This window comes from Dasypus novemcinctus, chromosome 6 (assembly GCF_030445035.2).
Source record: "Dasypus novemcinctus isolate mDasNov1 chromosome 6, mDasNov1.1.hap2, whole genome shotgun sequence".
NCBI classification, from domain to species: Eukaryota; Metazoa; Chordata; class Mammalia; order Cingulata; family Dasypodidae; genus Dasypus; species Dasypus novemcinctus.
The window spans coordinates 66,605,171-66,632,623 of NC_080678.1; the positions used below are offsets into that span (position 1 = coordinate 66,605,171).

At 36.6% G+C, this 27,453-nt stretch overlaps 1 protein-coding gene across 1 annotated transcript; it reads left to right on the forward strand.

Moving 5' to 3' along the window:
* The first annotated feature begins 287 nt into the window (after positions 1–287).
* Positions 288–27,453, forward strand: CISD1 (CDGSH iron sulfur domain 1). Its single transcript, XM_004473195.5, has 3 exons — positions 288–600; positions 7,317–7,522; positions 22,209–27,453. Exons 1-3 carry the CDS (start codon positions 570–572, stop codon positions 22,296–22,298), a joined length of 327 nt encoding a protein of 108 aa, XP_004473252.1. The 5' UTR covers positions 288–569; the 3' UTR covers positions 22,299–27,453.

The following is a 27,453-nucleotide window of genomic DNA, read 5'->3' on the forward strand; positions in this document are numbered from 1 at the left end:
CAACTGCAGAGAAAAAGAATGTACATCCAGAGCTAGGGAAGTTTTGGAATGGGACTCTACCATTGATTTCTGTGTGCCTACTAAGGGCAGCTTATATGAAAACTGGCCTTGCAGGTATCGGATTGAGCAAGAAAATGTTGAGTAAAACCTGAGATATCTCAATATGGCCAGAGTCCTACCACCACCTGTCCTCTCGGCCCCTAGAAATGCACATACCTGGAAGAGACGTAAAACCTGGCCTGGATTCCACATTCCCAGGGCTCCTGGGCCCCGCCCCTCAGTTGCGCAAACTCACTTACTACCTCTGGATCCCGCTTCAACCTCTCAGCTCCGGAGACTACCAAAACCCGTACTCTAGACTCCCTGAAGGCCGGGTACAGAGGCTGGCTCCACGCATGCTCAGCATAAACCAGGGGGCAATAGCACACACGTGCTTAAGGCCCGCTGCGGCGCCTGCGCAGTAGCAGCCTGATGTCCTTGTCCTTTGTACGCGTCTCGCACCTGGACTCCGATTGTGTTCGCGAGCCCTGTTAGTGCTCAGTGTCCTGTGCCTTGCAAACTCCGACGCCATGAGTCTGACTTCCAGTTCCAGCATAAGAGGTGAAGTGGGGCCTGGGAGCGGGTGAGGCTAGCGGCCTGCGCACCGGTTGCAGCGTACTCAGCTTCTCCCTGGGCTGTTACCGGTGCCCTGCGCGTCCATGGGTCCTGTAACCTTGAAATGCAGAAGGGCAAGCGCTTGGCCTTCCTCCTGGCTTTGGGCGAACAGGAAAGGGGAGCAAGGTGAGGGTATGAATTGGCGGTATAACGGGCAGAAGCGACGAAAGGGCCATGTAGGCATCTACCCAAGCCTGTACCACGTTTCCCTCACCACCCGAACCCTGAAACCTAATAATGCTGTTGCTAGCTTCCTTTTCTCCCCTAAATAGCCTCTGTGTCCTTAAGTCAGAGAGCCTGGAATAAAGAAGAGTGGAGGGAAGAAACCGCACGTTCCCCCTTCTCGCGTTTAAATCAACGTAGACTCGGAATGTTGATTCCTTGCAACCCTGAAGTGATATGACTAATCACATTTTAGTTTTTTACTTTTTTTTTTTTTAAGGAAGAAACCCAATCCGAGATCTCCATTTTCCCACTTTTTAATTATGCCTCTGGCATCTGGCTCTCTATGGCTGTAGTCCAGGAGGGAGGATTGAAAACCAAGCTTGTTGAGCCTTCAGCTTTCTCAGCCTGGCTTCCTTGGTGCTGGTACCTAGCGTTTGAAAACTACACTGCGTAGAAGGTCCAGTTAAAAGGAAGAGACTGGATGTGGTTTGGTGCGGGATTTCACTTTATAATGATTCGTGTCGGTGGTATAATTGTTGGTGTAATACTGTGCACCAGCCTCGTGTTATGTTTGCTCTCTCTGCCCAGGTATAAAACGCCACACTCCACGGTTTTGTTATCGGTAACAGGAGTTGAGTAAGGATAAAGAGATAGTCCAAAAAAAAAGAACAAATAATAAAAATAAAATGATAGTTAAGAAGTTAAGTAGAAATAGCCCGTTGATTCATTTGATGAATATTGGGTATCTATAATGACAAGTACTGTAACAGGTCCCTACTAACTCCAACTCCAGTCCTCATTTTGTAATACAGTGATAGAGTCTATAAATTGGAGAATTCCACTTCTGTTGCCAAATTTTACACATAGAGTAAAATTAGAGTAAAAATAGTGATAATCCATGGCATTTTAAAGTTAGAATGTGGTACATAAGGTGGTGATTATTTGCAAAAATTATTTCCGAGTATACTCATCTTTTTTTTTAGTTTTTAAAGTATACTTATCTTAAGGTTCCTTTAAATAGAGGCACCTTGGTGTATTTCAAAGAGTGGTTTTCATTTGTATTTTTGTTAAATAAAAACAAACTATATGTTTGGGGAAGAAGACTGCTCTGTAAGATAAAATGTTCATGTGACTTATGTCACTGATATTTTCTATCTTAATAGTATACTGTTAGTGACATCACTATCTGCTGGTTAATCAGTCTGGAAATCGACAAATTGTTTTTTTGTTTTTAATTTCCCATTAGTTTGTCATTTTCTAAGGGGGAGGAAATTGCTTGATGGAGCACGTTATTGGCTTAAACATGAAGTACTCAACTTTGTTATGAGTATCTACTTTCTTTTCACCTAAAAACATAAAAGATTGTCTTGAGGACTATGGGGAGAGGCTCAAAGCCTTTGGAAATCTCTTCTGCTAACACCTGCCTCCTGCAGTGGTGGGACAGCAGAAAATGTTTTGGGAATCTACCTTGTAATGTTTAAATCTTATAAAATTTGGTTCCACTCTGTTTTTAAACCAAGCCTCTTAATTCACATAGGTTGAAAAGCAACTTAAATCTTTTAGTTTGGGGAAAATAAATAGGGAATGATCATACCTCTTCACAATGAAATGTGTTAATACTTATAAAAGGGCTTCAAATGATGCTAGTGGTAAACATTACATCGTAAGTATTTGTAAATTAAAAAGTGCCATGTTCACATAAAATTCTTGTTTATATTCAGAAGAAATATAATAGGTAAGTTAGAAATAAAAAGGAATGGGATCAAAACCAGGGTTTGAATCCAGGGAGAGGCAATGAGAGGCAATAAGAATGAGTGATGGGATGGTTCTTGAAAGCAGTTTGATTGAAGATACCGTTAGTTTACTATAGTTTCTGATTTTAATTGTTAAGGTCTTCACTGCCATGGACTCCTTCATGCTATTAAATGTCCTACTCCTTGGTACTTACAGAATTCATTGAATTTGCTCTCATCCTTAACCTTTTCCTTTCTGTTTTGGGAGTGTGTAACAGCCATTCTTTTTCATGTCCACCCAGAAAACACTCTCTTCTGCATCCTTAAGTTCTTTCTTGATAATACCTATTGCTCCTAAATCTTCAGTTCCCTCACTGGAAGGGTTTTTTTCTTTTCAGTGTAAAGTCTTTCATATCTACCCTCATTTAAAAAAAAAAAAAAAAAGAATTGAAAAGAAACAAATCAAATATTTCAAAAGGTCTCCTTTAACTTACCTTCCCCTCAAATCACCTTTTTTCCTTTGCTTTATTCTCAAGTAACAAAATAGGGATTTGTCCACCTTGGTGCTTTGTTATCCATCCCAAATCCTAACACTACAATGTCGTGTAGCCAAAACTACTACATTTCATAAGTTCTTTCTTTCTGACTTTTATATCCTTGTGTAGTTTATTGAAACTAATTCATAATTTTCCAATTCATTTAACCTCAACATACGGAAATATAATTTGGATTCTGTAAATTCATTGAATCATTTAAGAGTTTGATTTTGTCTAAGAAGGAAAGTACAGGTCTTACTAAGAATAAAGGAAATAGCTCCTATAGGTTATTAAAAATAATGGGAATTTGGGGTTATAAATAAATCAACATTGGCTATAAGTTAATACTTGTTGGACTTGGGCAATGGGTAAATTCAGGTTCACTGTACTATTGCCTAAACTTTTATAAATATCTGAGAAGTTCCATAATAAAAAACTTAAAAAAAAAAAATCTAAAAGTTAAATTCTACACTTTTATACAGTAGGTTAAGATGTGACCAGAGGTTACTCACCTAACATTAACTACCACCTATAGGCCATGTCTTAAGAGAAAAATATTAAAAATGTGTAATTTTACAATCTATGAAAGACCTCAGGGAAGGAAAGATTTAAACACAGTTCTCCTCCCCCTCCCCTGAGAAAAGAGGAGCATTCTGATTCTGTGGCAGTTGACAGAGAGCAGGAGAACGCAGTTTTGGGGCAGAAAAGGGCTAAAAGAAAACAAAGCAGGGTGAGATTTCTAAATGAAAGCAAAATAGTCCCCACAGTACAAAAAAAAAAGCCTAGGAATGGATAATAAAGGTTTGAGAAAAGGTTCCTGTTTTCTCAATCTCTGGATAATTTTAAGAGAGAAACCCAAAAACTATACAATTGTAAAACAATGGAAGGGCTAGAAATAGGGAAATTATTTAGAAATGTTACCTTTCTCTCTATTTTTGTTTTTTATATTACCTTATTAATGGTATATGTGTAGATAGAAAGCATTGTTAAACAAGATTGGGTAGGGTGGGATTTGGATCTCTGTAGGATTAACTATACCTTGAGAGATGTCTTTGGAAAAGGAGAGTGAGGTAAACCAGAAGGTACAAAGTTAATGCTCAGGAATTTTCTGGACCCCAATTCAAAAACAGTATCTGAAAGGTGCCAACAAAAATGAAGTATCTTGACAAACTAGGTCTTACTTTCTTCTGGTTTTCAGCCTTTCTTCTTTTTTTTTAAAACAATTTCTTTTTTTCTTTTAAGATTTATTTTATTGATTTATTTTTCCCCACCCTCTTGTTGTTTTGGCCCTTGCTGCGTCTATTCATATTCATTATTTCTTGGAGAGGCACCAGGAACCAAACCCAAGACCTCCGATGTGGGAGAGAGGTGCCTAATCTCTTGAGCCACCTCTGTTCCCTGCTTCGTTGTGTCTCTCATTATGTTTTTCTTTTGTCTCTTGTGTCAGTTCGCTGAACCTTCTGGTCACACCAGCTCACTGTCTTCTTTAGGAGTCACTGGGAACCCAACCAGGGAACTCCCATGTGGTAGGTGGAGCTCGACTGCCTGAGCTACATCTGCTTCCCAGCCTTTATTCTAATTGCTGACTTTTGAATCCATCATCATCTTTGTGTATCTCTGTATAGTTTCCTTTTTTTCCCTAGTGTTATCAGTGGCATCCATAGCTGTTGCCAGAAAAGACTGATTCAGGCTGCAGTAATGAAATGATAAAATAGCAACATTTCTTTTACTCCTGGGGACTCTTATATTTGTCCTTAATGAGACTAGGGAATTAGTATTTGCAAAGGAGAAAAAAAAGAAATGGAAATTCTTTTCTTAACACCTTACCTAGCTCTGTGATTCTTAACAACTCAGTTGGAGTAAATACAAAGCTATTTTACCTAGCATACATAAATCATTTGTATGTGAAAGAGTCATAAGTGACCCTTTTTATGGGGCAGGGTCACAGAGTATGTGTTTTGTTTCCCCATGGAGCAGCCACACTTGGGCAATATCTAGGGTCAGCTCCCATTTCTTTAGATGATGCCTTTGCTATTGTCTCTTTTTGCTATTGTCTCTTTTTCTGTATTGTCATTTCTTCCTCTGTCAAAAAAACAGGTTAAAAAGAAAACAGTCACCATATGGACCATTGGTAATATGAGAAGAGAGATTAGAAGCATGTTTTAAATGGCCTAACATGAGTTTCAGGCAGAATAGGATTCTCTTTTTCCATCAGTAGACAATTTAATAATAGCTGAATGCAGTTGTTTTTTGGGTCTCAGAACTTTTTGCAATATGTAGTCACCATAAGAACAGGTATGTTAGAGAGTACTTCATAATGTAACTAAGATCAAGCAGCATATAGGAACTTGTGTTATTTTAGTCTTGAGAGGATATTTTTTCCCTTTTAAATTCATAGTAAAGATCACAAACAATATTGAGCATATACCATAGATATATTAGCTATTCACAATGACTTTCCATTAGCTAAGGAGTGGATTGCTATACCTCCTATTATAAGGAATATCTTCTGAAGGGAGTTCCATGGTAAATAATACCTCAAAAGGGAAAATTGTGAATCAAGAAATAAGAGTTAAATTACAGCCTTGCTTGGAATTGCCACAGGGTAATATGAGGCAGCACTAAAATTCCAAACAAATCTGTTCAAAACATGTAATTTTAATACTCCCTCAGTCAAAGGTTTGAAGCCATCAGATGACTTACTTATTTAACTTGTTTTCTGAGTCAGGTAGCACCTGGGGAGGGCATAAGATTAGTATTTAGTTATTTTCAGGATTGGCAATAAAGGAATGGAAATGTGGGAAGGAAACAAACTAAATTACTTTGTAGAGAAAAATACTTCAGTGGTTGAAAGTAGAATCCAAAGAACATGCTTATCAGAAACATTTGATAAAAACTCAAGTATTAAATAAGTGAAGACCAAGATAAAAGGAACTAAGTGTCAGATTAGTTGTCCCTTTCCTTTAGAATTATATTAAGAGTTCCAGCTTTATGTAAGGTACTGTTAGGTATTATGGTCGCTCACATTCATGAAATAAGAAATTTGACTCAATAGTGCAAATAAGCCATACAGTTAGTTAATTATTCATTATGCATATGTGTATATTTGGCCTCAGGATGTGTTTGTTTTTGTTTTGTTTTTTGGTTGTGTTTTTTTTTGTTTTTGTTTTTGTTTTGGTACTTCTCTCTCTAGGGCTTTATTTGATAGTCTGGGAACTTATTTCAAACACTGAAAATCTGACTCAGGAAATGCTGGAAAATAGTCCAGTATGTTTATCCTGACTCCTGTTCAACTTCTTTCTGCAGCCCACTCCATGCTGGGAATAGACAACTCTCCTCAGAGGCTGAGGCTAACCAGACTATGCCGAACTTCCTTCTCTCCAACATTCTCTGGAGCTGGGGTAGTTGTTAAGTGCTTGGGTTTCTAAGAGCTCCTAGAAAAACTGCACACAAAGACTAAATAGATGACCTGGTAGTCAAGCAAGTAAATGCTCAGAATAATGTCATTACATTTAAATGAAGTTTGCAGAGAATTCAAATAATCATCCACTGGTGAATAATAGAAATATAGAATTTATTAAATGAGAATTTTGGCTATAATTTTATTAATCTTGTTATAAAATTAATACATTCATATTTTTGTTTTAATAAAGGCATTTTGAAATTTAAGAAAAACAACTTTTGAATGATTGCTTGTGGTTATACTTTATGCAGAAGATGCTATTGAATTTTGGTAAATTATTTAAAAATCACTAAGGAACCTTGCTATTTAAATGAACTCTGATGAGTTTTTTTAAAAAAACATAATCACCTCCTGGTTTTTTGTTGTTTTGTTTATAATCCAAATTTTAACCTTTCAGGTTTTTCAGGTTTTTTTTTTTAAAGCAATAGGCACCTGAAAGCTTACATGTTACATTAAACCTATTTATGAGCACTTTAAGAAAGACTACTATGCCTTGTTTTTCATTCAGCTATAAAATAATTTTTGTTTCTCTCTTCTCTCATAATTCAGCTTTCATCACTCCATAGAAAATACAGTTGCCTCAGTAACAGGAAAAATCTTAACAAAGAATTCTTACACCAATGTGTTCTGATTATTTCTGTTAACATAAAAACTTTGTCTGTTGGGACACTTAATACTTAAAAACTGGGATTTCATGAACATTCATGTTAGGGTATTAGTATATATTTTGGTTTTGATAATTCCTCTTTTCTTTTTCTGCTCTAGTTGAATGGATTGCAGCAGTTACCATTGCTGCTGGAACAGCTGCAATTGGTTATCTAGCTTACAAAAGATTGTATGTTAAAGATCATCGCAACAAATCTATGGTGAACCTTCACATCCAGAAAGACAACCCCAAGGTAGTACATGCTTTTGACATGGAAGATTTGGGAGATAAAGCTGTGTACTGCCGTTGTTGGAGATCCAAAAAGGTAAGGAAAACAAATCCTTTACATTGTGCCATTTTTAATTTAACATTTCTTTTCAAACTATTATTCCAAACTTTTACCACCAGATATTGTCAAGATATACTATCTATCTATCTTTATTTATTTATTTATAATGGAAACTGGTCTCTGTTTTCCAGTTCTCTTCTGGAATATATTTACTAAAATGCATAACCACTCTGTGGTAAAACTACATCATACCCTCATAGGGTTCAGGTAAATTTAACTGTATTTTTGGCCAAAGAAGAGAGAAAAAGTGCCTTTATTTATTCTTAGGATTTTTAAGGCCCTGGATTCTAGGACATGTTTTAGAAATTTCAAGACAAACTTTTAAATTTAAATTTTCAATTTATAAATAAATATATTAATTCTGTTTATAAATAAATGTATTAACTCTATATCCTAAGCCTTCTTTGAGCTGCAGCCTTATAGTTAAATATCTAAGAACATAATGAAAAGAAAATTTTATTTCCTTTTGTGAGAATTGCATTTCATCAGATTCTATTTGAAAATGTTATCTATAAAACCTGCAGCTTTTAGACAATGATGAAAGCTATAGTGATCTGAAGATGGTAAAATGCTTTCCTAAGGTCATATTGAAAGAGTACATGCACTGAATGACTTCAGACTTTCAGGTGTATTTGAGAAAGGTGGTGAAAATACTACATGTACTGCCCCTATTAGCATTCAAATGTAATTGATTTCATTAAAGATAACACTAAAAGGCCCAAGAAAATAGACAATAGAAATAAAGTATTTCTGGAAGCACTTTATGTTTGGGACCTCTTCCCACAGGGGAGTGCCATTACATCACACATATGGAAGAAGCCACATACCAAGTACTAGAAAGCGATACTGCTACCCTCTCCTCCTTTTTCCAATATGATTGATATTGTTGTGTAATCCAGTGATACAGTGTTTAGATTGTCATTGTGTCTAAAAAATCCTTGATAATCATATGAAATAAGCTCCTTACAACAATCTGTACCTTAGGAAGAGTATTGGCCCACTGGGTGGACTATGGGAAAGTGTGGGCTATGGTGTGGACCATTCTGCAGCGGTGCTCAGAGATGTATTCACCAAATGCAGTGAATGTCTCATGATGATGGAGGAGGTGGTTGTTATGGGCAGAGGAGTGGGGTGAGGGAGGTAGGGGGTATATGGGGACTTCATATTATTTTAGTGTAACCTTAAAAAAATAAATAAAAAGAAGAGTATTATTCATTTGGAATGTGGCATTATTAGTAGTAGGTATTACTGGGGTTGCTAGAAAATAATCTCTCAATAATATTCCATAGCCTAGACCTGACTTATTTTTAAAACACCTATCTATAATAGCTCAAATCTTTTGTTGCTCTACAAAACATAGAAAGTAATGTCTCTAGAAATCATGGAATTTTTTAGTCAGAGTTCAATAGTCTTTAGTCAGTGATCTTCAAATAGTTCATTTAGTGTCTACTATGTATACATGCAGAATAAAAGTTAAATAATAAAACAGCACTTATCAGATGTATAGAACCCATAAGTCCTCTAAATAAAAAAGAAGATGAAAGGGAGCACTTATACCATGGGCGAGAAGTTTCTGGAAAGGCATAGTGATGTAAGTAAGAGTTAAATTGCCCCTGGAAAGATAGGTAGCATTTTAATAAGTTAGCAAGTATTGGGGACTCTGTCTCAAAATCTGCTAAAAGGGCCTCATGTGAACAAAGGTGGGATCCATAAAAGTATATATAGTCTGGTCTTTGCATCACAACCACCAGCCTACCCTCCTGAAAAAGTTCAAATCAAGTAGGGTCTTGAGTGCCAGTGGGGCAAGTGTGTACCTCCAGACATGGTAGAACTATTAATACTTGGCAGGGGTTTCAGACATAAAGGTTATGATAATTATACCAGGGTACTGGCAGTTGGGATGAAAAAAAAAAAAAAGAATTACATGAAATAAATATATTTAATAAAATTTCTCAAAAGAGAGAAGGATCAGCCAAATGTGATGACAGATTTGGATGAAAAATAACAGGGAGAAACTACTGCTTTTTGAAGGACCTAAGCATGGAAATTAGAAGAGGGGTGGTACCATTAACAGAAATGAGGAATTCAGGGTAAAAAGCTGATTTTTCAGTGCAGTGATAGGCATCCATTCCAAAATGAGAGTGAATTTGTGATGACAGTTGAATGGAAATGTACAATTTGCAATCTGAAATGTGGGACTAAAATTAAAACATCACAGTGGAGATAGAGTTCAGCAAAACTGGTGAGTCAAGTGTAGAAATGCAAGAGATTTTTGATCCAGATGGGAATCAAGGCTTATAGTCTGTATTTGAATTTTTTCATACATCCCAATAATGTCCCTTTGAGCCTTCTCACCTCCCTTGTTAAATTTTGTGCAGAATGATGTATTGTCCTTGCATTGCCTCTTTAGTAGACCTTGAGAAAACAAAACAAAACAAAATACAAGCTTTGCATCTCAACCACTTCCAAGCACACTATTGAATGGGATTTACTATTTGTGATACCCTCACCACCTTCCATCCCTAAAACTCAATTCCAATCTCCCAAAACAGAAACCCTGCACACATTTTGCAATAACTTCCCATTCTCTCTAGCCTCTGCCCCTAGTAATCTGTACTCCAATTTCTGTCTTAATGAGTTTACATGGTCTCTTTGTAGTTACCATAGGGCTTATATTTAACATTCTAAATCTGTAACAATCTTGTTTGCTTTATGTCAACTTACCTTCAGTAGTGCACAGTTTCCTATACTCCTTTGTCTTCCCACCTTTATGTAGTTTTTGTCACAAATTACATGTTTACATGTTATGAGTCAATAAACCACTGATTTCACATTACATTTTATGCGTTTGCCTTTTAGATTCTGTAGGAAGTAAAAAGTGAACTTATAAACCAAAAATACTGGAGTGCTAGTATTTACATTTACCCCTGTCATTACCCTTACCATAGATATTTACTTCTTCGTGTAGGTTTGATTTAGTGTCTACTATCTTTTCCTTTCAACCTGCAGAACTCTCTTCACCATCTCTCATACAGCTAGTCTAGTGGTGATGAACTTCCTCACCTTTTGATTATTGGAATGTTCTAATCTCTCATTTTTGAAAGACTGTTTTGCCGGCTATAGAATTCTTGGTGACATATTTTTGCTTTCAGCACTTGAAATATGCCATCCCACTGCCTTATTGCTGCCATGGTTTCCAATGAGAAATTGGTATTTACTCTCCCTTGTACATTAGCTGTTGCTTCTCTCTTGTGGCTTTCAAAATTCTCTCTTTATCATTGACATTCAACAGTTTGATTATAATATGCCTTGGCATGGGTCTATATTTGTTTATCTTCTTTGGAGTTCATTGAGTGTCTTGGATGTGTGTATTCATCCTTAAATTTGGAAAGTTCTCAGCCATTAATTCTTTGAGTATTTTCTCTGCCCCATTCTCTCCTTCAGCTCCTTCTAGGACTTCCACAACGTATCTATTGACTTTTTTCACTTTTCTTCATTCTTCCTTCTCCTCTTCAAACTGGATGATTTTGATTATCTTACCTTTAATTTCACAGATTCTTCTTCTAGCCAGCTCAATCTGCTCTGGAACCCTTCAAGGGAAATTTTTAATTTCTGTTACTTTGGTCTTTGACTCTGTTTGGTTCCTTTTTATTCATCTATTGTTTTCCTGATTTCCATTAGTTCTTTTTTTTTTTTTTTTAGATGTATTTATCCCCCCTCTCCCTCCCCCGTTGTCTGTTCTCTGTGTCCATTTGCTGTGTGTTCTTCTGTGTCCGCTTGTATTCTCATCAGGCGGCACTGGGGATCTGTGTCTCTTTTTGTTGTGTCATCTTGCTGTGTCATCTCTCTGTGTGTGTGGCACCATACCTGGGTGGACTGCAGTTTCACATGGGATGGCTCTCCTTATGCAGGGGCCACTCCTTGTGCAGGCAGCACCCTTACACAGGGCCATTCCTGCATGGGCCAGCACTCTTGCATGCAGCAACACTGCACATGGGCCAGCTCACCACATGAGCCAGGAGGCCCTGGGTATTAAACCCTTGAATGTTCTTATCTGGTGAACCACTCCGCTTCCCTTCCTTAGTTCTTTGTTCATGTTTTCATTCATTTAGCTCTTTCAGTGTATTTAGGACCATTACCTTTTTTTTTTTTTTTTTTTTTGGTCTTTGCCTGGTATGTCCCAGCTCTGGTTGTCCTTGTTGATGGGATCTAATGCTTTAATTTTCTTCTTTGCTTGGGCTATTGCTTCCTCTTTCTTTGTATGTTGTATAATGTTTTGTTGAAATCTGGGCATTTTTATATTTTAATGTATTATCACTGGAATTTAGACTCTGAAGGGCCTGATCCCTAAACTTGTATCTAGCTAATGTTATGATAGAGGTTTCCTTGAATGCTATAGAGTGAAGAAAAAAGGAAAACAACTTTCCAGATTGACATGTGCAAGAGCTCTCCTTCTAAGCTTATCTATTTAATGAGTTTAGAGAATAGCTTGAGGTCAAAATCTAAGGGCCAACCTGATTCTGTCTGCTCATGCATATTAGACATGCACAGTATGGCCCTGGGAATACCCCCATTTATACAGATACAAATTTTTCCTCTTCTTTACCACTTTCCTCACAGTCCTAGACACAGCACTCTATGTGCTGTAGCCAGCAAGTCCTTGTCCTAACCAGCATAGCTTGACTGTTCTCCCACAGCCTTCTACATGCTGAGCAAGTTTGGGGACAGCAAATCCCCCAGGCCACTACCAGACAGATTGGGTCAGACATCCATGCTCTCAGTATGTACACAAGTAATACTCTGCCCAGTCTTGATGTGGGACCAGGGATTCACACTGGCACACAGGCCGGCTCTGTGCCAAGCTGGCGAGTGATGCAGGAGGGGCCAGCCAGCATACCTGAGATCCTACTGCTGCTTGAGTGGCCTTTTTCTTGAATCAATGTTTACTCTATTACTGCAGTTCTTTAACTATGTTCAGGGGCTTTGAGAAAGTTGCTTCTTCCAGTTCTTTTTCGTTGTTCAGAGCTTCTGTGGGAGGACAGAGCACTCCATTATCTTTGGATTCACTCTTATCTCATTGTGTTTTTTATTTGCAAGAAATTGCTTTTTTTTTTTTTTAAAGATTTATTTATTTATTTAATTTCCCCCCTCCCCTGGTTGTCTGTTCTCGGTGTCTATTTGCTGCGTCTTGTTTCTTTGTCCGCTTCTGTTGTCGTCAGCGGCACGGGAAGTGTGGGCGGCGCCATTCCTGGGCAGGCTGCTCTTTCTTTTCACGCTGGGCGGCTTTCCTCACGGGCGCACTCCTTGCGCGTGGGGCTCCCCCACGCAGGGGACACCCTTGGGTGGCACGGCACTCCTTGCGCACATCAGCGCTGCGCATGGCCAGCTCCACACGGGTCAAGGAGGCCCGGGGTTTGAACCGCAGACCTCCCATATGGTAGACGGACGCCCTAACCACTGGGCCAAAGTCCGTTTCCCAGAAATTGCTTTTTTTAACACACTCCGTTCCTCTTCTTTTCCTCACAGGATTAGCATGCTCTCTGCTGTTGTATAACAGTGACCTATTTTATAGATTTCACAAAAGTGCTGACCATATTTGAAGTGAAAATAAAGAGGAAATGATTAAAGCAACAATAGGGAAAAATAGTATTTGAGAGAGTGGTTTCTTGAAAGAGGGTGGAAGGAAATGGTAGTAAGAGCACAGACATAAGAATCAACCTTTCAAAAGAAGAAATAGTCTTACTTTCGAAACTTTGATGTACTGGGAAGAGTATGCAACAATCTTGAGAGATTCCCATCTCCCCACCCACTCACCCCTGGTGTTTATCATTTGTAGAGTTGTGTAATGGCTGCCTAAGAGGCAGAAGAATATGAACCGGGAAAGCAAAGGAATCAAATATAGAGGAAAGTCTTGCCAGTTAGTGTCAGGAGTCCAAATAAAATTAAAATGAAATGCAGCTGGATATATATGTTGAATGTTTTTCTTTCATTTACAATTTTGGGATTTGAGTTTATTTACCATCTTATATTTTGTCAAAGCAAATACATAAGCATGATACAAAATCTCATACTGTTCTCCAAGGTGGTTTCAAATATCTCATTACTCTAACTTCCTTTCTCCATCAAAACAAGCATGCATCTCATAGGAAATTATGGTAATGAGCCAAAATGGCCCCAGTCAACTTCCTTGGGAAATATAATCAAAGTTCTCACTAAAAATACAAAATTTCAAGACTAAAACTAATTTTTAAAAGAAGTATTGCTCATAGATTTGTTGGTTACCATCCCGAATCACCCTAAACATGGTCACATCACATATTGAGGTGTTAGGTCATTAAATATAAACATAGTCTGTTTTTTTTGTGAAGATCCTGGTAGTGTTGCTCGCTTTCCAGTGGAGAGCAAGGATCTCCAGAACTTTTTCTCCTAAACTTTATTCCAACCTCTCCTCCCAGCCCTTTCTTCCTCAGTTATTAAGATATTTAGCCAATACATTTTTTAAGCAATTTTATCAAGACATATATCATATACCATACAGTCTTTCCAAAGTGTACAACCAGCAGCTTTTAGTATTATCACAAAGTTGTGCATTCATCACCACAATCAATTTTAGAACATTTTCATTATTCCAAAAAGAAAAACCCCTTACCCCTTAGTAGTCACCTAGCAATTGCTATCCTTTCCCAGCCATATATAACCACTCATCTAATTCCATCTTATTAAATTTATTTTATTTACTTTTTATGTAAATGGAGTCAAACAATATTGTAGTATTTTTGTGTCTAGTTTCTTTTACTTAGCATAATGCTTTTTCTCCTTTTTTCTTTTTTTTTACAACTATTGGGAGAATATTAATATTTTACTATTCACTATAGTCCATAGTTTGCTTTAGGTATATTTTACCTATATACCACTATATCATTAACACCTTGTAATAATAATGTACATTTATTCTAATTCATAAAAGAACATTTTTATATTTGTACTATTGACCACACTTCTCATCTGTAACAGCATTCACAATGTTTTACAGCCCATGTTTCATCCTCTAGCTTTCCTTCTAGTGACATACATGACCTTAAACTTCCCTTTTGAACTACAATGTCAGTGCTCTTAATTATACTCACTATAATGTGCTACAATCACATCTATCCATTTCCAAATATTTACAATCAAGCTTATTAAAATTCTGCACAAATTAGCATAAGCTCCCCATTCTTTCTTCTGGTGATGTATATTCTAGATATTAATTCCATGAGTTTGCTCATTATATTTAGTTCATATTAGTGAGATCTAAAAGGACACAGTAATTTGTCCTTTTGTGTCTGACTTGTTTCACTTAACATAATGGGCTCAAGTTTCATCCGTGTTGCATGTATCAAGACTTCATTTCTTCTTACAGTTGAATATATTCCATCATATGTATATACCACATTTTGTTTATCCATTCATTGATGGATGGACACTTGGATTATTTACATCTTTTGACAATTGTGAATAATGCCATTATGAACATTGGCGTGCAAATGTCTGTTCATTTTCCTGCTTTCAGTTCTTCTGAGTATATGCCTACCAGAGGGATTGCCAGATCATAGTGTGCATTTATATATTTAGCTTCCTGAGGAACCATCAGGCTGTCTTCCACAGTGGCTATACCATTCTACATTCCCACCACCAGTGAATAAATGTTCCTGTTTCTCCACATCCTCTCTAGTGCTTGTAGTTTCTGTTTTTTTAATAATGGCCATTCTAGTAGATGCGAAATGATATCTCATTGTTGTTTTGATTTTTCTCTCCCTAATAACTAGTAATATTGAACATCTTTTTATGTGTTTTTTAGCAATTTATATTTTGGAAAAATGTCTATTCAAATCTTTTTTCGTTTTTTAAATTGGGTTGCTGCAAAGTATCAGAATTCTGTTGGCATTTATAAAGGGTATTTATTTGGGGTAGAAGCGTACAGTCACAAGGCCATAAAGCGTAAGTTACTTGCCTCACCAAAGTCTGTTGCCACATGTTGGAGCAAGATGGCTACTGGTGTCTGAAGTTTCAGCCTCCCTTTTCCTCCTAAGGCTGTGTGGTCCCAACTCCTTCCTTTCTCAGCTGTAGGTAAACATAAGGCTTGCCTATCTTCCCAGGCTCAATTCTCTCCAGGCTCAGCTCTGCTTGCTCCACAAGGCCAGCTGTAAACTATCAAGCCAAGGGCTCATCTCTCTTCCTTGAGCCTCTGTCATATCTAATGGAACCTTCTCTCTTTCCTCACATAACTGCTTCTCTGTGTTTACTATCCAGGGATCCAGCATCAAAAACTCCCACTTTCTCCTCTACTACATCATTTTCTCTGTGAGTCCCTGCCTACCAAGGGGGCAGGTACTCAGTGTCCTACTGGCATGGCTCAATCAAAGCCTTAATCATAATTTAATCAAGTTAAAATGAAACTTCTGGGTCTAATACAATCTGATACGCCCAGAGGAACAGACCAGTTTACAAACATAATCCAATTTCTATTTTTGGAATTCATAAACAATACCAAAGTGCTATATTTGTCTTTATAATTGTTGAATTGTATGATCTCTTTATATAAGATGGATAGCAAACCCTTGCAGTTATGTGGTTTCCAAATATTTTCTCCCATTGAGTAGGTTGCCTTTTTACCTTCTTGACAAAGTCACTTGAAGCATAAAAATATTCAGTTTTGAGGAGATCCCATTTATCTAATTTTTTCTTTTTCATTGCTTGTACTTTGGGTGTAAGGCCTAAGAAACCACCTCAGTATTAGTTTACTAAAGGTTGCCAACGAAATATATCAGAAATGGGTTGGCTTTTATAAAGGGAATTTATTTGGGGTAAAAGCTTACAGGTCCAAAGCTGGAAAAGTGTCCAAATCAAGGCATCATCAGAAATAACTTTCTCACCAAAAGTCAGCTGCTGGCAGATCCTGGAATCCTGCCACATGGCTTGGCAAGATGTCTCTCTGCTTTCTCCTGGAGCTTAGCTGGAGGTGAACCTCCTCCAAGCATCTCTCCTGGGCCTTGTCTCCTTGAGCCTCTCAGGACTTCTGTCTTTCTGCAGCTGTAGGTGAACCTGGAGTCCTATGTCTCATCTGGCTGCGTCAAAATGTCAGCACTCCCTTTCTCTGTGTCTCTGCTTCCAGTTCTTAGGGTTTATATAAGACCCTAGCAAGAGGCCTCAGACCCAACCTGGGTCAGGCCCTCACTGACATAGTCTAATCAAAAACCCTAAAGTGATCAAATCACGTGATCTGATCAAAGGTCCCTTAATGGAATTTAGTGCAATCAAAGGGCCCCACCCTCACAGGAATGGATTAGTTCAAGAACATAACCTTTTTAGGTATTCACAAATTTCAAACTGTCACAACCTCCTACCATAAGATCTTTGTTCGTTTTTGTTTGTTTGTTTGTTTCTTAGGAGGTACCAGGGATTGAACCAAGGATCTTGTACATGGGAAGCAGGCCCCCAACCACTGAGCTACATCTGCTCCCCTATAAGATCTGAAAGATGCTTCCCAACATTTTCTTCTTCTAAGAGTTTTATGGTCCTGGCTCTTATATTTAGGTCTCTGATCTATTTTGAGTTAATTTTTGTTTAATGTGTAAGAGAGAGGACCTTTTTCATTCTTCTGCATATGGATATACAGTTCTCCGAGCACCATTTGTTGAAGAGATGTTCTGTCCCAGTTGGATGGACTTGGCAGCCTTGTTAAAAATCAGTTAACCTTAGTTGTGAAAGTCTATTTCTGAACTCTCAATTCAATTAAATTTGAGATTTTATGCCTCTAATCTTTTAAATGGGAAGATCTGCCTTCTTGTAATACCTATTCAATCCCTAGTTTACCCCCCAAAAAAAACCCATATTCAACCTTAAATATAAACACCCATGTAACTAGAATCTAGAGCAAGAAATGACCATTAGAGGTTGTCCATGCACCAAGTTTATCATTATCCTGACCTACTAAACCATGAATTAGTTTTGCACATTGTTGAAATTCCTCTGAATAGAATCATACAGCATTTGCCCTTTTATGCTCTCTTTTTTTGATAAACATTAGAGTTGTGTGATTCATCCCTATTATTGTGTGCAGTTCTAATGTATTCATTCTTACTGCTATATCGTGATACATGCATGATTTTTTAAAATGTCTTATTTTGAAAAACATTTAAACTTACATGGAAGTTATAAAAATAATATAAACCACATTCAGACAATTTCCTACCCGTCCAGATATCCAGATCCACCAATTTTTGCATTTTGCCACATTTGCCATATCTTTCTATCTATCTCTGAATCTGTCAGTCCATCTATCTATTAATCCGTTTTCTGAACACTTGAGTATACATCATTCTCCTTGTACAATTAATACTTAACACGTATATTTCTAAGAGCAAGGATATTCACTTGTGTCTCCAACTTCAATGCAGTTAACTAACAAGTTCAAGAGATTTAACATTGATATAGAACTTATAGACTATATTCCAATTTTTGCATGTCTCAGTAATGTCTCTTTGAGTCTTCTTTCCACTTTAGTTAGATCCCGTCAAGAATTATGTATTGCCCTTGCCATTGTCTCCTTAGTAGATTGTGTATGTGTGGAACATTTAATACAACCTAAGATTTCCTATCTCAACCACTGCCAAACATACCATTCACTGGGATTAATTACATTCAGTATGTTATATTACCCTCACCACCTTCTATCACTGAAACTTGATTCCAGTCTCCCCTAACAGAAATGCTACACACATTTTGCATTAACTCTGCATTCTCCCTGGCTCCCATCCTGTACTCTTAATTTTTGTCTTCAAGAGCTTGTATGTTTTCTATTTTCTTTGTAGTTACCATGGGGCTTAAATTTAACATTCTAAATCTGTAATAATCTCATTTGATCTGGTGCCAACTTAACTTCAATAGTATGCACAATGTTCTTATACCCTTCTTCCCCTCACCTTTGTGTAGTCCTTATCACAAATTACATGTTTATACATTATAGGTGCAGAACCACAGATTTTTCATTACATTTTATGCATTTGCCTTTTAGATCTTGTAGGAAATAAAAGCGAAGTTAAAAAACAATAGTACAGTAGTTCTGGCATTTATAATTTACCCCTGTCATTACCCTTACTGAGATATTTACTTTTTCATATGGTTTCACTTTATTGTCTATTGCCTTTCTTTCAACTTGCAGAACTCCCTTTAGCATCTTTTGTAGGGCTAGTCTAGTGGTGGAAAAATCCCTTAACTTTTATTTACCTAAGAAAGTCCTAATCTCTCCCTCATTTTTGAAAGACAGTTTTGCTACAAATAGTATTCTTGGTTGGCATATAAATATGACATCACACTGCCATGCCAATAACACCATGGTTTCTAATGAAAAATCAGTACTTAATCTCATAAAGCCTCCCTTATGTGTTAAGTGTTGCTTCCCTCTTGCCATTTTCAGAATTCTCTGTCTTTTCAGTCAATGGTTTGATTATAAAATGCCATGACATGGATCTCTGGCTTTATCCTTTTTGGAGTTCATTGAGCATCTTGGATGTGTATAATCATGTCTTTCATTAAATTTGGGAAATTTTCAGCCATTTCTTTGAATATTCTCTCTGCTTCATTCTCTCTTCTCCTCCTAGGACTCCTACATTGCATATATTGGTGCTCTTGGTGGTATCCTACAGATTCCTCAGCCTTCTTCACTTTTCTTTGTTCTTCTTCTACACTTCAGGCTAGATGATTTCAGTTGTCTTATCTTAAAGTTCTCTGATACTTTCTTCTGCCAGTTCAATCTGCTGTTGAACCCTTCAGGAGAATTTTTAATTTCTATTTTTAGCTCTTCAGCTTTGTTTGGTTCTTTTACATAATTTCCATCCTCTCAATTCATATTCTCTTTGTATTCATCTGTTACTTTCCTGATTTCCTTTGGTTCTTTATCCATGTTCTCCTTTAGTTCTTTTTTTTTTTTAGGAGGTATGAGGCTTGAACCTGGGACCTTGTCCGTGCAAAGTGCTCAGCCACTGAGCTATACCCACTTGAGTCTTTGTCCAGTATGTCCCAGGTCTGGTCCTCCACATTGATGGTTTTAAAATGCTTATAATCTCCCTTACCTGGGCCATTGCTTCTTGTTTCTTTGTATGTTTTGTAATCTTTTGTTGTTTTGAAGTTTTAATGTATATTGTTGGAATTTTAGACTCTGAGACATCTTTTCCTTAAGCCTGTATCCAACTAGTGTTATGACAGAGCTTTCCTTGAATGCCATGAACTAACAACAACAAAAAATAGAGAGAGAAGAAGAAGAAGGTAAAAAAACATCTTTCCCAGTTTTTCCACTTTGGCCTATACAAGTGCCCTCTTTCCAGGCTTATCCATCTAATGAATGTATACTAGCTGGAGGTCAAAGCATAGGGACCACCCTGATCCTTTCTGGGCATGCCTTTAGGGCATGTACATATGGCCTTGGGAATTGTAACCTTTACATAGATAAGAATGTCCCCTCTTTCCTACACTTTCCTCATGGTCTGGACACTACCTCTCTGTCCTATAGCCAGCAGTCCCTTGACCTAGGAAGTACAATTTGACTGTTCTGCCACAGTGCTCTTTAGGAAAGCTAAGTGAGCTGCCTTCTACATGCATGGCAAGTTTTGGATCTGCGAGTCCCTCAGGCCGTCACCATGCAGTCTGAGTCACACATGCATGCTTCCAGTATGTTCATAAGGGTTACTCTGCTCTCTCTGGAACTGAGACCAGGGATCCATGCTAGGAGCCCAGGCCAACTCTGTACCAAGCCAGTGAGGGTATGGGAAGGACCAGTAAGGGTGCTGAGAGATCCTACAGCTTTTAAATGACCTTTTCCTTGATTTGGCACTTGGAATCCTTTTAACTATTTTCTGGATCTTTGAGAAATGTTCCTGCTAGTTCTTGCCAGTTATTCAAAGCTTCTGCAGGAAGATGGAGCCCTGAAGCATCTCACTTGGCCATCTTCATTTGGAGATCAACCAAATTTTATTTTAATCTTAGGATTGAAATGTGGTTATCAAAGTTTAGAATTATATACCATCATTGTCTAGTTTCAGGTATCTAAACTATACTCCCTTTACCGTTAATAATGAGGTGGTTATTACTTAAATAATGCCAAGACTCTTGTTACTTTACTGTTCTAAATAGCTTCCTTCAATGCAGAACTGTTCTTTATACTAAACTGAAAATCTAGAATCTAGGTGCATTCAAGACATCAAAAATAAAACAAATGCTAACTGTTGTTTAGCCTGAAAACTAAGGGGTTACCTGAAAACATAGTTGCAGTCTTGCTGTTATTGTTTAACAACAGGGAGGATATGCTTGCAAAAATCATTAAGGTATATATAGAGATATGTAGCATAGCAAGATTAATCAGCTATGCAAACATACCTAATTATAACAACCATAAAAATATGTAAAATAAGGGGAAATATGAGACCTTAAGAAGAAAACAAGAGAAATAAAGTAGGACTTAACAAAAAAAAAAAATCTACTGTTTATCTGGAAGAAGAGATAAAGTTTAATAAAGGTAAATAAATAAGGAAAGTTCTCAAAAAGAAGAGTAATGAAGGAAAACTAGCCTTACCAAATATTGAAACATTTTTTAAACAATTGTTATCCCCATGTACTGATATAATAATACAGAACCTATAGACTTTTCATATAAAGAATTTATTAGGATACTATTATGAATAGAGGTATAAAAATTTAGAAAGCAATTTAGTATTTTAAATTATAATAAAGTATGCTGTGATTCAGGAGGTCTACGTGATACAGTATGTGGTTGTTTTTTCTTTGTTTGTTTTTAGGAGATACTGGGGAATTAAACCAGGACCTCAAACATTGGGAAGTGGGCACTAAATCGCTGAGCTACATCCATTCCCCAATGCGAGTTGGTTTTTTTAGTTTTTTTTTAGTAGGTACCAGGGATCGAACCCAGGACCTTGTACATGGGAAACAGATGCTCAACCACTTGAGCTAAATCTACTCTTTTAAACACAGAATGACATCAAAGTAAAACATCTTTCAGGGCCTGTCTTCTCTGGAACACACTGGGAAGCACTATGTTAGACATTCAGTTTAATCCTTTTACCTTCCTCTGGACAACAAAATGTCAGTTACATCTATTAATAAATCAGAAAAAGAATGGGAATTTTGTACTTATTATGACCCTAGAAAAGAAGTCTCCATGAAGGAAACTATTCACAAGTTTATGTGAAAATGAAGAAATTAAGGATATGAAAAAATAAGCAAAATGAAATGATTTGCCGCAAAGATTATCAAAAAAGGGATAATTTACAAATTGATTTTAGAAGAATGAACTTAGACTCTTACAAATAAGCAGTAGATTAGAAAGGATTTATAACTTGTGTAAACATGAAAAATGTTTTCAACATCCATAATCGAACATCATAATGGAAATAGAATTATTAATCTCCATATTATCCACAAATTGATATCTGCTTCTATGTTGTATATTTATTCTGCATATGCTCATTATGAAAGCCCATAAGATAGCCAGAGAAATCTTTATTTTGAGTTATCACATTATATATGTGGATTAAGCATTGCCCTCCCTGCCAAGCAAAATATTGATTTTACTGTTAGACATTTTATCTTCTTTCTCTTTTTTCTCTAGTTCCCACTCTGTGATGGGTCTCACACAAAACACAATGAAGAGACTGGAGACAACGTGGGACCTCTGATCATCAAGAAAAAAGAAGCTTAAGTGGACAGTTTGGATGCTGCAGACTAACTTGTCATAATATTACCTGATTGTTCAATTAGAATGAATACCACTTCTGTGTAATTCACATCCCCTAGGTTCTAGATGTGGTATAACGCAAACTGCAGCTTTCACATTAATAGCATTTGCCTTACTTGTTGAAACATCGTGGTGCACATTTGTTTAAAAAAAAGGAAAAAGGAAAAACCAACCTCATGGCCTGTGGGTTATTTTAGTCTTGTAAGGAACCATTTCTTTAAATTTAAAATAAGGACACAAGAATATAGTGTGGCGTTTTGTTTTGTTTTGTTTTTTGGGTTTTTTTTTTCATTATTTAGAATATAGTTATATGTTCAAGTTAATATATTAAATTATTCTCAATATCGTGTATATACAGATCATACTTGTAAGTTTCAAAGAAAAATTATCACCTCTTCATATTACTTAGTTAACCTAGAAAGTAAATTGGTTGTAATTAATCTATATTAATTTCTTAATACAATCTAGGAAAAATCTTATGACCTTGATTTTCTTCTTGACAGTAGTAACAACACTAAGAAAATGTGGCTTCTGTGTTTTTAGTTTTCAACCAAAACTAACAATGTCATTCTGTTTAATTATGAGCCAGGTTAATAATGAAGGGGTGGTAACTTCTTGGTATTCATCTTCAGGGATATTTAATTGATCCATTTAAGTAACCAATAGTGGATATTTAGATGAAAGTGATATTAGATTTAAAGTTGTTGTGATGGATCTCTTAATATTTAATGTTCTGTTCTGGAATTCTAGTCCAAGGAGCAACAGGCATTTGAACTGGGGACAGACATTGAAGGAATTGGGGGAGGATGTAATGTCATGTCTCTTTAATGCAAAGCCACACATACATCCATGACATAAGTAGTAATCACAAGTCTAGATCAAAGGTGTGGGAAGATTTTTTTCCTCATTTGGGCTAATATGGTACATGGCTGATACTAGTAGAAAAACTATTTTGAAGAAAAAATTAAGAATTACATCCTCCTCTGAATTGTATGATCTTTTCTTAAAAGCCAAAATTTGAAGATAATTTTTTATGTAATATTCTTCTTCAAAGACGGACTAGAATCCTTGCATTCATAACTGATTCAGAAAAAAGTATCAAAACTGAAAATAACTAGTAACAAATGAATTAAGACAGGAGTTAAATATATACTGTTTGAGATTTTATAGATTAAAAGGGAAAAAAAAGACCATATATGTATTTAAGTAAAACATTATTTGAGATTGGCAAAAATATTCAAACAGGTAAATGTACCCATTATTCTAATATAATTGAATTCTCAGTTGTAGTCAATCAAGTTACCTTGGAACTCTCAAGAATCCATGAAACTAGATACTAATATTCCTGTTATATATATATATTTATAATCACTGATATTTTAAAAATATATAGTTATGTATTACAGTATTTATGTAGATAAAGTTGATAGCAGAATTGTGTACACTGGTTTCAAGTAATCTTTGTGACTTAAATTTTAACATAATTTTAAGGCATATCAAAAGCCCCAAATCTGAAGTTCTACAAATCCTGATTCAACCTATCAGATTCTTCTGGGGAATTTTCTGCATGCTTCTCCCCACAACCCCCAATCTTTTTTTCTAAAGAAGTTGAATGAATCAGCAAAAGGTAGTTTAAAAGAATAAAGAACTTCCATGAACTACTTTCCAAAGTTTCTGATAAACCTTCTTTAACCTGATAAACTAAACTAATCTTAATTTTGAATTTGATATTAGAGAAGTTGTAGATTTACAGAAAAATCATGCATAAAATAGAGTTCCCATATACTATCCTATTAACACCTAGTGCTACATTTGTTAACAGTTCACAGAATATTTTTATTATTGTACTATTAATATTAACTATAGTCCATCATTTACAATAGTGTTCTATTTCAGCATTCTGATTTTCAAAAATAATTAGGTGCGTGTATTTTCAGGTTCATGTTAAAATTCTATTGTATGCTTTAGATCTAAAATTCCTTCAGGATATTAAAACCTTTTCATGTTACTAAGTTGATCTAAAAAGTAAAGTGAATGTGATTAAGTTAATGTGAATTTTTTTCACACAAAAATCATTGTGTTTGATTACCCTAAATTCTAATTGCTTTATTATTTGATGTGATAGCTACAAGATAGATTGCCAAATTAGTTCTTTTTTATCAGATAAGTGGGTCCCCTCCCACATCACTCCTCCCATCGCTTCCTTCCAGATCTTTAATTATGATCTTTTTTCTCTTTTATCATTTTTGTTCCAGTGGTTTCTTAAGTAAGATTTTGTGCTGGGTTGAGAAGTTTTCATGTTGTGAAGAAATTTGTCTTTCAGTGATTAAAGTGATATTCATTTATTCATACAACAGACATTTATTAATCATCTGTGGGCTTTGAGAATGAAACCTGAATTAGAAGCTCACAGTTTAGATCATATAGTTTATGTTGTAGGTTATATAATTAAAGTAACATGATTTGGGGTGAATTTTCTTGACAAATTGTAACACTTATAGTTGTGTATATCAAGGATGATTATTTGATTTTATATTAGTTTAGGAAGTTTTTGTTTTGTTTTAAGATAACATTGACTAAGATTCCTAATGAGCAATATATTTAGTGCTTGGTTATCTGTAAGGGTAGATTCCTCTACTAGTGTCAGATCCAATGCTTTCTCTCCTTGAGTGTAACATTAACTGACTTCATGCAAAGCCCTTCACCTCTCAGTCTTTTAATTTGAAGTGATTGAACTAAGTGGCATTTTAGGCAATTGTTCCAAGAAATTCCAGGCTCAGATTAAATATTCAGCAGTCTACAAAGGGAAAAAAAAAAGACTAATAGAAGATTATGAACTCTAATTTTTATTATAAGGTTTTTCAAATTTTTGTAGTATTAAAGCATCCTTTCTTTTATGAAGTGCTGTTGATACTAGATATTGGTTGCTTTAAATACCCTTACTTGGGGGAAGTAAATGTGGCTCAAACAATTTGGCTCCCATCTACCATATGGGAGGCCCTGGGTTCGATTCCCAGAGCCTTCTAGTGAAGGCAGGCTGGTCCATGCTGCGGAGACCTGGCACAGCAAGATGATGAAAGAAAGGTAGACAAGCAAACACCCAAAAGAACACACAGCAAATGGACACAGAGCAGACAGCGCAAGCGACAAGAGGTGTGAGAATAAATCTTTAAAAAGAAAAAACAAAACCCTTACTTGGCAAAATAAAAGCTGGCAGCCCTATGCTGGGCCCACTTTTTTTTTAACTGTTCCACTGGGAACCCTTAAGGCCTTTTCTAAAGTTCTGAGACTTATTAAACATTTCATTAAGGTTTTAAAATATATTTGTTGATTTTTATATTTAGTGTGCATATTTTTTCCCCTATATTATTAGCTCAGTCTTCATGGAAAGTTATATATGTAAAAAAAAATTGGTTTTTACTTTCATCCAGGTTAGCATCAGACCAAAACTAAGAGTAATGCCAGTCCATTCTACACCCTTACAACTTTAAGTGATCAAATAAAAATATACAACCTAAGTAAAGAACTATTTCATAAACAAAGGAATTACATGAACTGTTTGAAGTTGCCAGGAATCATGCCAAAAGGGAAAGATTGGGAATAACTTTTAATCAGTATATTAGTGAAGAGACATAATTAAGATTAGAAATTAGGCGGTGGATTTGGCCCAGTGGTTAGGGCGTCCGCCTACCACATGGGAGATCCGCGGTTCAAACCTTGGCCTCCTTGACCCGTGGGGAGCTGGCTCATGCGCAGTGCTGATGCGCGCAAGGAGTGCCCTGCCACGCAGGGGTGTCCACCGCGTAGGGGAGCCCCACGCGCAAGGAGTGCACTCTGTAAGGAGAGCCGCCCAGCGCAAAAGAAATTTCAGCCTGCCCAGGAATGGCCCTGCACATAGGGAGAGCTGACACAACAAGATGACTCAACAAAAAGAAACACAGATTCCTGTGCTGATCACAACAACAGAAGTAGACAAGACGCAGCAAGTAGACACAGAACAGACAACCGGGTTGGGGTCGGGGAAGGGGAGAGAAATAAATCTGAAAAAAAGGATGTATTTAAGGTATCAGCATGGTGGTACTCATTGGATCTCTGAACAACAAAAAAAGACATTTCAACCTCAAACATGAAACTAGAAGAATGCAAAGCTTAAAATGTCAGGGCATGTGTAAACTAGATGTTCTTTACTTTTAGTAATACATGATCTCTGAGAACAGTCTATTTCTTGCTAACTCTTTCAGCCTATCGCTTATTGAGAGCTTGAAGTTAATTTCTGTCAAGATCAGTTTTTTCAAGTGCTACTTCAAAAGTTGTTTTCATTTGTAAGCATGCAGAGTTGTATAGATTTCCAGGTTTATTACATATTTAAAATAAGTTTGAGCTTTACCCACCTGCCTACATGCTTATTGAGAGAGAAATTATTTTTCTGCTGGTAATACAAACAATTGCCTCATCTAACTATATGCAAGATAAAGAAGAGATGATGCCTCTTCTGGCTCAGTCATCCATTACCTTAACTAAATATGTTCAAGTTATTTCAAAATCTCCCAGATATGAAAGGTACTCCCTCCTCTGTGCAGTAATCCTGTTTCTTTATCCTCAATGTTCTTAACACAGGTTAACACAGGCTCCCTCGTTTTATTCTAGACAAGCCTTCATCTTCCAAACTTGGAGACTGTCCTGTAGTTTTTATGGGAATGGGTTTCTGTATCTCTTCACCTCCTCATCCCATCAAACAAAGAGCATTTTGGTCATCAGTTAAAGCAACTTCATCCCTTTCCTACTTACTCCCTTACAATCCACAGGGAAGGTGCTTCTAGCAAAAAGCTAAAATAGGGGCTTTCCTTTGCTGGTTACTGCTTCCATCCTGGCCCCGGGCGCCACCTAGTGTAGAGTCTCTGCTGAGGAAATAAATAAACCATAAATTTAAATTTCTCTTGAGCAATGCCATCAAGTATGTGCACTTGAGTTAAGTCGCTGAGCCTGAAGTACCTTTTTGCCTTCAAAAGTTTGGTCATTTGCAGCAGAGTTTACAGTTCTATATCTAGTTTGGCAAGTTGTAATGTTCCAGGACTCACTTTTAAGTGCTGAGAAAAAAAAGAAAAATGTTTCAAATCTT

Bases quoted from the DNA above. Each gene is read 5' to 3' on its own strand.
- CISD1 (XM_004473195.5), top strand. From the start codon at position 570: ATGAGTCTGACTTCCAGTTCCAGCATAAGAG. The intron at 601-7,316 runs GTGAAGTGGGGC...TTTCTGCTCTAG, and splicing joins TTCCAGTTCCAGCATAAGAG to TTGAATGGATTGCAGCAGTT. The intron at 7,523-22,208 runs GTAAGGAAAACA...TTTTTTCTCTAG, and splicing joins GTTGTTGGAGATCCAAAAAG to TTCCCACTCTGTGATGGGTC.